This window comes from Anas acuta, chromosome 1 (genome assembly GCF_963932015.1).
Source record: "Anas acuta chromosome 1, bAnaAcu1.1, whole genome shotgun sequence".
NCBI lineage: Eukaryota > Metazoa > Chordata > Aves > Anseriformes > Anatidae > Anas > Anas acuta.
This window is the reverse complement of record NC_088979.1, coordinates 18,559,498-18,572,572: the sequence shown is the minus strand read 5'-3', so window position 1 is coordinate 18,572,572 and position 13,075 is coordinate 18,559,498. Positions and strand designations below refer to the sequence as shown.

General features: G+C 37.5%; 1 protein-coding gene across 10 annotated transcripts in view; it reads right to left on the bottom strand.

Annotated features, from left to right (window-relative positions):
• The window catches only part of ZMYM2 (zinc finger MYM-type containing 2), an 87,269-nt gene that overhangs the window by 26,891 nt on the left and 47,303 nt on the right, over window positions 1-13,075 (bottom strand). For all 10 annotated transcript variants that reach the window (XR_011092767.1, XR_011092770.1, XM_068670987.1 and 7 more), the window contains 2 exons: window positions 8,897-9,013; window positions 8,375-8,525 (listed from right to left, as the gene is read on the bottom strand). Coding sequence is in view for 8 of the 10 variants with exons in the window: in XM_068670987.1 (XP_068527088.1) it covers window positions 8,375-8,525; window positions 8,897-9,013 (268 nt within the window). In the remaining 2 variants the exon portion in view is untranslated. The remainder of the gene's footprint in view (window positions 1-8,374; window positions 8,526-8,896; window positions 9,014-13,075) is intronic.

Genomic DNA, 13,075 nt, shown 5'->3' with positions numbered 1-13,075 from the left:
TATTGTCTGAGACCAACAGCTGTCAGCCCTGTAATTTTGAATGAAGATACAAAAGTAATTTCTAAACTCTTCAGAATTTTTGCTATTACAACACATATACAAGCTAAAGTATGACCAGATAGAAGCCTCTACTGTTTTAAGTGATTCTAAGAGATTAGCTGCTGGTCAATCAAAAGAAAATTGTACATGTAGATCATTTGGTTCCAGCTACACAGGTAACTGAATATATTCTTTAGTGAGGTTTTAACACAGGACCACCCTGTGAGTCCATTACCTCAAAGGATCACTAAGAAGCATTTTAAGATGAGATCTCTCCAATGCAAAATTTGAACCAGGCAAAAAAGAAGTTGCTAATATCTGCTAAATCAACTTAACACATCCTAAACTAGGCTATTGAAATTCTGGCTTCCAAACAAAATCCATCCCAAAACTCATTCCTTCTTGCAACCAAAGGCCTTCCCACATCAACTAGAAAGAGAATAAGCCTCTGAACACATGCAACACAGGCTTACTGACAGGATGACACAGAAGCAGTTCCTCCAAACCTTCACTTCAAACAAGCTAAAGGTCAAGAGTTTCCTTTCTCTCAGCAGCCTCTAGAACTGCCAGATCCAGCCCTGCAGAGCTATCCATGACAGAAAACATGTTTCACTCGATGTCTGTGAACTAATGCAAGCAAGCTACCAAGAACCCGGTCCTATTCTACCAGCAGCACCTACCCGAATTGCTAGAAGTTCAGTACACTCACACATGCAAAAAGCCACGAAAAAGAAATGCTGAACTAGAAACACTTCCTGAGTCATTGCCAGTTTCTTATTATCACAGACAATAACATCTTTTATACAACACAATTATTCCATCCTAAAAGCAATTATTTTTTTTAATTGCTGAAAGGCTGTATTTATTAGATTATCTTTCTCCTTCTTCAAGCTACATACCCAGACTCACTGTTCTCTCATCTTGTAGTAACTTCAACAGTTATTTGTAACAACTTCATCTAGAGAAGAATAGCGACAGGCCTTTAACATCACAAACCTGTAATATCAATAGGTCTGCAACATCACAAGCAAGGTCTTGATGAATTCTGGAATTATGTTCCAATTCACATCATTCTGCTGTCATCTTCTGTTCTCTCTGTATTGATTCAAATACAATAGCCACCTTTTCCATACCCTTGCTCCTACCATTCTCTCTGTCTATGGCTTCACAATAAACATCACTATCCTTACAAAACCAGATGCAAAGCATCCAGTGTTGAGTCCTGGTTGGATTACCTTTAAAGTAGATCCCATTTTCTCTGTGTAATAGGGAGGTCGTTTATCTCACTTCCTTCCTTGTCTTCTGCTGAGGAATCTTTTATTACTTTACTATGCCGATTCAACTCATCTTCTTACACATCCTAAGTTTATCCTGATAAAAATTTCAGATCTCTAGGTACTAGCTCTTTCCCTTCTCTCCTCTTACCTACCCACAATCCAGTTACCCAGTTCCTTCTTGTTCTTATTCTCCAGTTGATTATTATCTCGGGTTAATAAGAAGCATCTTTATAAACTTTCTTCCTGTTGTGACCATAATTTTAGCACCTTAAGTTATCACCCCTTATCTGCAACAGCCAACACAGTCTTTGCATAAAGAACTGGTTAAAACCTCTTCAAAGACATAGAAGGGGAATTAACACTGAAAAAAGCAAATTTAATGAAGACTGCTGTAGTCAACCAATGGCTAGGGTTTCAGGTTTCACTTCTATATTCTTTGCCATTTTAGAAATTATATGATCTAAAAATTTCAGACTCAGCACAACTTGTACTCAAAATTCAAATGGCTGTAACAGTATCAGTGTTTTCCCTCTGAAGAGCGATAGAAGATTACAGAATCATAGATGTTGGAAAAGACCTCCAAGATCACCTGGTCCAACCACCCCTTATAGTGGGTTTACATGGCAAAGTTTTGGTAGCAGGGAGACATAGGGGTGGCTTCTGTGAGAAGAATATAGAAGCTGCCCCATGTTAGATAAGAGCCCTGCTGCTGGCCAGAGCTGAGCCAATAAGCAATGTTGTTTGCAACTCTGGGAGAGCAGATTTAAAAAAGGAAAAAAAAACAAAAAAAAACAAAAAAAAAAACAACAACCTGCTGCTACACAGCAGCTGGGAGAGTGAGAGGAGAGACAGCCTTGCAGGCGCCAAGGTCAGTGAAGAAGGAAGGGGAGAGGTGCTCCAGATGCTGGAGCAGCAGTTCCCCTGCGGCCCGTGGAGAGGCCCCTGGTGGAGCAGGCTGTCCCCCTGCAGCCCATGGGTCCCACATGGAGCAGATCTCCATGCTGCAGCCCCCCCATGGGTGGAGGAGCCCCCGGTGGAGCAGGTGGATGTGGCCTGGAGGAGGCTGCGGCCCATGGAGAGCCCCCGCAGGAGCAGGCCCCGGGCCGGAGCTGCAGCCCGTGGAGAGGAGCCCACGCAGGAGCAGGGGGTCTGGGGGGAGCTGCCCCCACCCGTGGGGGACCCGTGCTGGAGCAGTTTGCTCCTGGGGGATGGACCCCGTGGGACGGAGCCGTGTGGGAGCAGTTCCTGAAGAGCTGCAGCCTGTGGGCAGCCCCCGCAGGCTCAGTTCGGGAAGGACGGCATCCATGGGAGGGACCCCACGGGGAGCAGGGGCAGAGAGGGACCCTGAGGGAGCGGCGGGGACGAAGCGCCAGGGACTGACCGCAGCCCCCATTGCCCTGCACCGCTTGGAGGGAGTGGATGGAAGAGGGTGGACGGGGGGAAGGCGTTTTTGGTTTCTTCTCTTTGTTTCTCACTTCTCTAGCTTGTTGGTAATAGGCAATAAATCTTAGTATCTCCCTACTCTGTTACAGTAATTGTTGAGCAATCTCCCTGTCCTTATCTCAACCCTTGAGCCCTTTGTGTTGTATTTTCTCCCCCTTTTCCTTTGAGGAGGGGGAGTGAGAGAGCAGCTGTGGTGCAACTCAGCTGTCCACCTGAGTAAAACCACCACACCCCCCTACCACCAACATCACCCTAAACCATGTCCAAGATAAACATACTAATCTCCTCCTCAACATATCTCTAGCATTCAACATTTTTGACTATAAGAATGCTGTCAGAACAATCAAAATCCACAGCAATATGTTAAAATTGTCAAGTCTTTCCAGAAGCTATGCATACAGCCAAGCACTAATTGGAAACTACATCTACACAACCAGACTCTCCCACTTGTGGCATACCACAAGAAACAAGCCTTCAGCTTTTCTGCATGCATTTGTCTAGAATGTGCAGATCTGCTTTCCTTCAACACAGCCAAGAGCCTTTACCTGCTGCTTCTGCAGTGAGAGCACTTCTTAAATATTTCATAAGGGACTTCTCTGATTTCAATATGCTGTCTTTCCTATCTTAACTCTTTTTTTTTATTATTATTATTTCAATCAGCTGAATAGTATCTTAGAGCTTTTACAATAAAATCTGTAATAGTTGTCTGCAAATTAAAGATATAATACCAGATGACTAAATAAGACAACATGGCCTCAACAACCACACTGTGCCCATCAGAGCTCTTTAACAAAAGCTGCCATGACTCAATGAGGGACGTTCCATTACAACTTATGTCCATAAACGTCAAAGCACATTGTATTCTTTCAGTGTAACTCAGGCACTACAAAATTCCTCTGAAGATGGCTTCCACTTTTCTATTAACCTGATTTGTTGGAAAGAAACATTTTCCCTCATTAACAACACGATTTGTACAATTGCAAAAGGGGATTTTTGTGCATCATACATTTTACAGCATTTAAGACGTTAAGCTTTTCATTTTTTCCATTTTGCCATGATATTCCAATTCATCACTGAAGAAATCCTCAAAAGCAAGCTACAAGGAAACCAATATTTCAGGTTCGCATTTATCTTAGAGGGGTACATTGTACATTGCCAAAGGAAGCAGCCAAAAGTAAAAGCAAACTAACGTGGCTGGCTAAAGATGAAAAGGCACCACACTGAGCACAAGTTATTTTGGTATGGTAGGACACTGTCAGAGCTGCAGAGAGGGAGATAACAGCTCTATGAAGCACAAACCTGAGAGCTTGCAAAAGAAAATTTTTATTATACAAAGTAGTTAACTGTGATATAAAATTTTACATATGCTAAATAAATATCACTTTTTTTTCTGTCACTACAATCTATACTACTCAGCAGTGCTTGATAACTTTATGAGGTCCTATTGCCAAATAGCATGCAATTAGGAAGTCAAAATTTTGTCATAAAAACGTGTGCTTTACTACCACCTGAAGTATTTTCTATACATTAGTCCAAATTCCATACATTGTACTTTTTAAGAGGTGTATCTATATCTCTAAAATAGATAGCTGATAACGTAAACTATTAAAAAAAATCCTTTAAAATAGTTTCTGTATGTTTAAGAATTAAAGCAAACATCAGCAATGAAAGGGGCACAAGCAGGCTTGACCCACCTAAGGTATGATGTTCTGCTGTGCAAGAGCATCATATCAACTGCTCCTCAGTGCAGCTCCCCACCTACTGGGGAAGCCCAGTAACTCTAAGCAAGTCTCCATGATGTTTCATATCACTTAACATTTTGGAAATCCAACTGTTAATGTTTCCAGCAATAACAGGAATCTCTGTAATTTCAGGTTAATTTCTAAATTGGTGGTGAAACATTTGACTGTAAGCACTTGTAAGTAGTTTAAAACACTTGTGTTTAGGCTGTTCCCAGTATCTACAATGTTTTCTTATAAATCTAAAAATCAGCTAAGCATTTAACAGTATACTTTATCTAACGATCTACTGTCCAGAAATGATTGAAAATATGTCAATCTACAATACGCAATGCTTTAACTAAATACTTATCTTTCCTAGACATACTAAGATTGAAATTCATGTAGTTTCCTAAATTCTTTTTCTACTTGTCAGCTCTATAATATTTCAAAAGGGGTTAGATTCTACTTAGATGAAATATCAGAACTGTTTAAATTTAATTTACAGCATCTTGTAGTTAGACCCACATTTCTAGAAGCATGTAAGCATCCTGTCAAGATCATAATATAGTTGCTGCTTTCATAGTTGAATTTTCTGTATTATCCATTTGAAAGGAACTTCCAAGTTACTCCCAAGTATCAAATAACTGAGTTACTCCACAGCTTACTGACCTTCTTCCAAGAAGCAGACTACTGCAGCATATGAATTGTTACTAAAATTCACACTACAAAATCATTACAATGCCTGTATTATTTAAATTATAGCACTTACTTCTATTGGGAAAGATTAATTATATGCCAAATGAAGAAAAAAAGTGATGGAGGTATTATTCTAAAACAGTTCCATTGCTGGATTCCCAAAGACTGACTACTTTTGTACATGAGACATGAAAAATCCCAGACTCAGGATCTCAGGAATAGCAGCTTGCACAGCCTATCCTCAGTTGTCACTCATGTGACTACATATACCTAAAATTTCACAAGCAACTCTGACTATCTTGTTTTAGCATACATGACATACATTTTATTTAATTTAGATACTGGTATTTTGGTATGCCTCCCTAGTCATAAAATGCCAGCACAGTATAATTTCCTAAGTCTCAGCACCAGAGGGACAGATGAACTAGTCAGTTCAGGTTGCTCATCCTCCACATAGGATCTGAGTTTTGGACAAAAACAGAAAAAGCATACTGTATCCCATTAAATAATTAATAGCCAGCTTTAGCATGAATCATTTCTAATTATACATTATTGCAACAGAAATTTCAGCTGTTCACTGCACATATTTTCAAATAGCTCAATAGACATACTAAGAAACAGAGTTGGAATGAAACTCCACAGAAATACTAATCCCAGAGAATTCAATGTGGGTGTCAGGGTTTGTCAATTTTATATGTGTTTTTAGAAGTGCGTGCATGTATAAAAAAAAATCGAAACAACAAAAAAAAACTCAGGTCTGAAAAATGTGAGCAGAAGAATGATGGCATCTTCATTACTCCAACTAGGTAAGCGTAAGTAGTCAAGGGGTATTTGTGGTTGATCTTATATATGTTATCCATAAGTTTCCTTAAAGATGAACAAATAAGCATTCTTTCTGAAATTTTAATACCTGTTTAATTTCTACTGATTTTTACTCAGGAGCCTTCATTTATAAATAGACACCTGAAATTTGCCCATATTTTCCACAAAGAGTTTTATTTCTTCCAGAAATGACAGTATCTTTTGTAACTTAGCACCTCTGGTATTACTTCTCAAATCATAATATATTGTCTCCTGGTGAAGAAAAACTACATCCTCACCAAAATGGTCTATGTTAGTAGAATTTCTTGAAGAACAGTTTGCAATATCAGAACCAGCATGACCTCCATATCAAATTAGTTTCTTCCTACATCTACTAGCTTTTCTACTTTATAAACAGTTGGGCAGGTATTTCTGCAAAAAGGCTATGAGATCAAAGAAAAATTAGGGTTGTTTGGGTGCCTGGAAAGTGGGGAAGAGGAATTTATCACCTCTGATGATGGAACCTTTCATTTGTTTACCTCCACTCAGTCCAGCTATAGACCTTGACCCCTTTCACCCACATCATGTTCCCACTTTTAACTCCTGGATTCCAAAATTTCTAGAGTAATCTGTAACAATTGTTATTTCTCCTTTAAAAAAAACAGGACCTAGGATCTGTTTCTACAGAGCTTCTGTGCAGATCAGCAAGTCATTTTCATCAGGTAACACAGATTATTTTTTTTTTCATATGCATCACAAAGCAGGCCTAACCTTCTGCTAGCAGATGTGTGCCATACTTATTCAAGCTACATCTTATTTAATGGTGCTTTTCACTACCGTGTCTCTGTTATTCAGTGGTTCAGATCATCACACTAAGACCATAAAATTCATTTTAACAGTAAAATTTGATGTATTCACCCTCACAAAGATCACCTCTGCTCTCAAACTGGAATTCCAACACGTGCAAGCTTGGGACCCACACTAAGACTTTTAGCAATGAATTTCCCCCACTCAGTAACTGTATTCATGCAGGAAAGAGTATCTCCTTTCCTTCCTCAAATTTTCCAATAGGAATTACAAATCCCCTCATTCCAAGCCTCCTCATGAAGAATTGTCTCTGTAATGTAATATGGTATAGTTTACATTATGAATCTTACTGATTTCATTGTGACAGCAGCCAGGATTTGAAATGAGGAAGTCCAAAGTATCCACAGTAATACCAGCATACACTGCAATCTCCAGGCTCAAAGAAGTTTGCTCTTGTCTTTGAACGTATTCTGTGGAATTGTTTATTCACAGAAACAGTATCTAGCTAGATGTTACTGAGTGTTGCAATATACTGTAAAAACACTCCACCTATCACTTCGCAGTCCAGAACACAAGAAAGTAATGATGGTGGAAAAATCTACGCCACCACACTCCATTCATCAGAAACAAGAAATTCCAAAGTCCAGAGCTACAAAGGAATATTGTGGAAGGAAGGATGCCTCCAGCCACACACTCCACTCCTCTTCAAGCTAACAGGACCCTGATTCAAGTAAATTGGTACATTTGCTGTTTAATCTGCTTGAAAGCAGATTTAACATTTATCAAATGATAGTGAAAGCATTATCATATGAACTAATAAAGAAAAAATACATATGTATACTCAGTACATCCCCCAAATATAGGTCATCCAAACTGGTAGTTAAACTTCTAAGACTGGGATTAAATATCAGTTATCAAAGGATAGCTCACCAGAAGTGGAAGACAAGACCGTACTTTTCTGTTTCTATTAAGATGTTCAATATTTTAATGCAACTTAAAAGAATATTATGCCAATATACCACTTTGCATAGCTTGTTGGTTTTTTTTTGTTTTGTTTTGAAAATTCTAATCATTGATCAGGAAAATTACAATGACTTTAAGCAACATATATCAACAGGCATCACTGGAGCTATTCCTTGAATGACCTTTTTAAGCTAAAATAGAAAGAATTTCCATTGTTGTATTAAATTTTGAAAATACTAATCAAACAGAAAGCTTGGTATTCCTCAATGCAGGTAGTGTAGGAATAGGCTTAGCTACATATATTTTTTATTTTTTTAAAAAAGAAGAAAATATGTAAAAAATTTGTGCATATGCATACACGTGTATGTATTTACACACACACATTGAAGAGAGATGTCCAGTTCTCCTAACCTGAAGTAAGTGGTCAAAAACTCAACAGAAGACCAGAAAAGCAACTCTGATGAATTAACAGGCATATGCATTAATGATGAAGAAACTTGTGTTTCAGCATCAAATACAACAGAATGAATGGGTACCTTAAGCTTTAACATGAAATATGAACACAGTATGTCAGCTGCAGTAAAACTACAATGACCAAGACCTCAGAAAAAACAAACACATACATACCTTCACTACAAAACGGTCTTTTGATGCCAGAGAAATTCACCGTCTCATGCAGCGTTTTTTCCTCTTGACAGTATTCACAGTATGTAACTATGCAGTGCAGTTTCTTATAATCATCAGAACATGCTCTGCTGCAGAACTGATACACTTTGTTCTAAATGCAAAATTGCAAAGCATCATGAAGAGGGTTAACATTAAGTTTTAACATCTGGGAATTGCAACTTTAAATAATAGTTTGCCTTTAGGACAAAACTGTTACATGCCATGTAAATAGATGAGCAAGCACACAATTAAAGTATGACTTCTGCTGCTAAAAACAAGTAACTCTTTCTCAGGCTCATAGTGAGCCCTACAAATATGCAGACAAAAAGTCAGCATTTCATATGAAAATGCAAAATATGAAAATATGCCAATTGACTTATCCAGAAAAATTATATTGCAGTTATAGGTTTAAACTTTTGTAAACACTTAACCATTCTAAAAATAGTGGGGGAAAAACAAAACAAAACAAACAAAAAAACTTACCTCCCATTCTAGTACTTCTGGCTTTGAACAAAAAGAACTTTTGCAATAATTGCATTTCAACTGAATATCAGTGGGAGACACAAACTGACCATTTGTTGAAGACTGCACACTGAGAGTCTGAAAAACAAAAATATATACATATACATCACAAAAAAAATAGTTACTTTTAAAATGTGGGTTTTTTTCATTTAACCCACATTGTTTGAAAATCTAGGAGTTTCTAAATAAAAGTCAGCAGCATTTCTAGGCAAAAGCACAGCAGGTTAGTCTCTTCCCTTGACATCTTAGATTCTCCAGTCTTGAAACTTCACCCTCTCTTTCTCAGTATTTCTTTTATCTTACCTTTCTAACGTCTGCCATTTGAGACAATAATGTATAAATAGAAAAAAAAGTCTCCCAAAATTGAACACCTGTTAATCACAAAGATGTATTTTCAGAAAACTATAATTCACAGCTTGCCTTATTTTGGTCACAGAATTTCAAACAAAGACCTACAAAAAATATTTTCAAATCCAAACCTGACCAAAACAGATTATCATCATCTTACCTAATCACATCACTTCAAAATACAAATACTAAAGTAAAAGGCCTTCAGCAATAATTTGAGTAAATGCAGGGTTTAAGATTAAGAAAAAAACTAGCTAACAGTCCTAGCTGGCCTCAATCATTGTGGCTGGAAGATGCAACCATTTAAATACCTAAGCCCTAAACAAAGGTTTTCAGATCAAGAAAAATAATATAGATTTCATGCAGGAATGAGAATTTAATTCTCTAACTGAATAATTCACTTAATGTGTTTCTGCAGCAATCAATAGAACACAATTTTATTGCACTTGCAGTCTTCCAGTAGGTTTTTTATAAATCTCCAAGACAATCTTTTGCATATCCTTAGATCAACCAACTACTGGCATATTACCCATGCAACTTTCAAGACAAGGTCTGAATAAGTAGTGATCACGGATGCCCAAAGAACCCAGAATATAAATTTCTTATATCCATCTTCTCTGCAAGCTTTGCAACAAGACATATTTTTAGAGACATTCTCTTCACATGAGATGAAGAGGTAGTAACAAATCTATATTAGTGAAAATATAAAATATTTCTGTTACAAGGTACTTTGCTTCAGGCTGCTGTGTTACTAAATCTTCATCTATACTAAAAAAATAAATTGTGTTAAGACTGGTTATTGATGTAAACCTTCACATAAGCAGGCCAATACTGCTGAGTGTTAGCCTGCAGAGCCAACAGTATTGGTTTATGCAGATGCACAACATCTGCAAACCGATGCAGAAGTAAAGTAGTCATACACATTTCCCAATCATGGCCAGAACCCTGGAACCAAACAGCAGAAAACACGTCACATTTATCCCAATGGTCCATTATCCTATAACAGCTTTAAGTCTGATGCCTACATACTGCATTTACCGGTTTTATCCCTCTATATCCTGCAAACCTCTCTGCTGTTGAGAGAGATTTACTAGATTTTGGCTGCTCTAAATAGGTTGCTGAAGACTTGTACTAACATAGGAGCCACAAAGGCATTTTGACATCAAAAGTCCAACCTCTGTATTTCTCCGTTTGTAGGTTTCCCCAAAAAGCAAACACCATTCTCAACACATGCTGCCATATGGATTATGAAATTGCAATGAAAGCCCTAGAAGCTCTAGCTGAAAACAAAGGGAAATCAATAAGCAAGTACACCCATCACACCAGTTTAGATACGAAGGAAATATTTAAGAACTAGCAGTTGTGACAACCTGTAGCACACTAAAGATAAAGGGAAGAATGAAGATGAAATATATCAAGCGCTCACAAAAAGAATAGCAACTGTATTTTTCCATGTCTATAGTTGCAATTAAACGTAGTACTGCAAAACCCTATCTAGAGGGTTACAGCATAAAATACTGGGTTTTGCTGTTTTCTGATGTATGGCACTTTCAACTTCTTTTCCCTTTTGCTGTGGTAGAAATGTAGGCCCTACCAAGTCTAGGAGACTGGTAACTGAAGAAAAACAAAAGCTGAAGATAAGAGAAAATGGAATTTTAGACTGTTAAAAATTCAAACTTGTTTTAAAGAATATTTACATCTAATTATAGATAAAAGCTAGCTATGTCATTAAGCATTACTGCTTCTAAAACAAAATCAGGTTTGTTGTTTGTTGTTTTTTTAATCATAAACTTCTATAATCAAACATTTTCTACATAAATCAGTAAAGAACTGAATTCACATTACTGGTAGCTATAAAACAAGCAAAAAATAGCTGTTAAACCAAGAGTTAATCACAACATGATTTAGTTGCCTTCTTAAAGTTCCCATTATGCTGCAATTAAAGGCTGCTTCTGCATAGTATTTTAATGAGTCAAGATGTCATGCATGTAGCATCATCCTGTCTTGCCTCTAAATTACAAAATGCTTAGAATAGAGAATATCTTTAGGAATTATCTGGAAGCATTCTTACACGAAAGAATTGATAAGATCACAAATTTGTTAAAGTCTTTCACAGATCACCTTGAACATCAAGGATTTATTGATGTTATGCTTTACTAAAGATATATTTGAGATCATGTGTGCGCGTATGTGCACATATGCACATACATCCTTAAATGGAATCTTAAATTCAATCCCCAAATAGTTATCTTTAATTTGGCTTTTCTTGAGTCTGAACAACAAGAGCATGGAAAGTGCCAAGCAAGATTAAATATCATTATAAAGCCGTTTTCAGGCTTCAATGCAACCACCACAAACTGCTCTAAGCTATCAAATTACAACTGAACGATAGACAAACACAGCTCAGAACTCTTCTGAGCAGACCAGTGCAGAAGCACAGATTCTGGCCTGCCCCTGTCATTACCTGCAGCAATAAGTGACAGAGGTGATATCCTTGCTCATAGCAATACAAAATCAAATTGTGGAAACATTTCTGTGTGTAAAGGTGTAATAGGCAGCCAAACATTTTCCTTTTACTAGTTCAGGAAAAAGAATTTTGTAAGAATTAAATTGTTCTTTGTTAATATGAAGAAGAAGCAAATATATATGAGGCAGGCACCCATATGGACTGTATAGACACCCATATGGCATCATATGAACTGTGCCACGGGGAAAGTTAGGGGCAATAAATTAAATAGGGAGGGAACTACACATTCCCCTTGCCCTCACAACACACAGAACTTCAACCACCGCACGGAACCCTCAAATATTTGTTATTATGATCAGATCTGAAACATTATTTCTCTAAAAAGCATGCCAAGCATCCCCCACATGCTTCCCATTTCAGAGAGACAGAGAGTGAGACAGAGATGTAAGGAATCTGAGAAAGAACACTTACAGACATCATAATGACGGTAAGGGAGAGATCAACACAACCATGGAAAAACAGAGAGTAACCTGCTAAAAAATGTACTTTTAATTCTTACACATACTGGTTCTGAAACTCTTCAGATATATCCATTAATTGAAAAATAAAAGCTTTAACAATAGTATATTGTTACTGAGAACTTTGTATAGACTTGTGGTTTGGCAAGATAGCTTGCGTTTTAAGACATTTATACTTGTACTTTTGCTAACTTGGGTAAGACACTTGTACCACAGCCTCCATGTTCACAAGAAATAAATTAGCAGTTTTATTTTTCCTGAAGAGACAAGTTCAGCACAAGATCTTTAACTGACCCAGTAAAGTTACTGACAGCAAAACTGGATTTAAACAATACAGTTTTGGAGCAGTTCTGTACTTGAATCTCCAATAACATCTTCCAACATGAGCATGAAAGAAGACAAGATACAGTCCCACTACTCTAATACCAACTACCAAACAGCAATCACATTGGCCAGGCTATTTTCCCTTTTTTTACCCTCTTTATTACAGGGATGAATGCTCTTGCAAGTTGTTTGCACAACGAGGAATACAGATATAGATATAAGTTGCACAACAAGTACCTCTGTTGAATCTCCCAAGCGTTTGAATAGATTAAAGCAACAATTATCTAGAAACATAAGGTTATGCATAAGGTAAAACAACAACCAACCCTAAAATACTGCAACCAAATTAGGGATTTAAACATTCCAACCCATCTGTAAACCAAAAGGAAGCTTTTGCAGAAGGGAGACACAGAGCTCAAACAGCAATTATTCCGCTGTGAGAAAGGCAACTTCTAACAAAGAAAAAAGTACAGGAAAAACAGG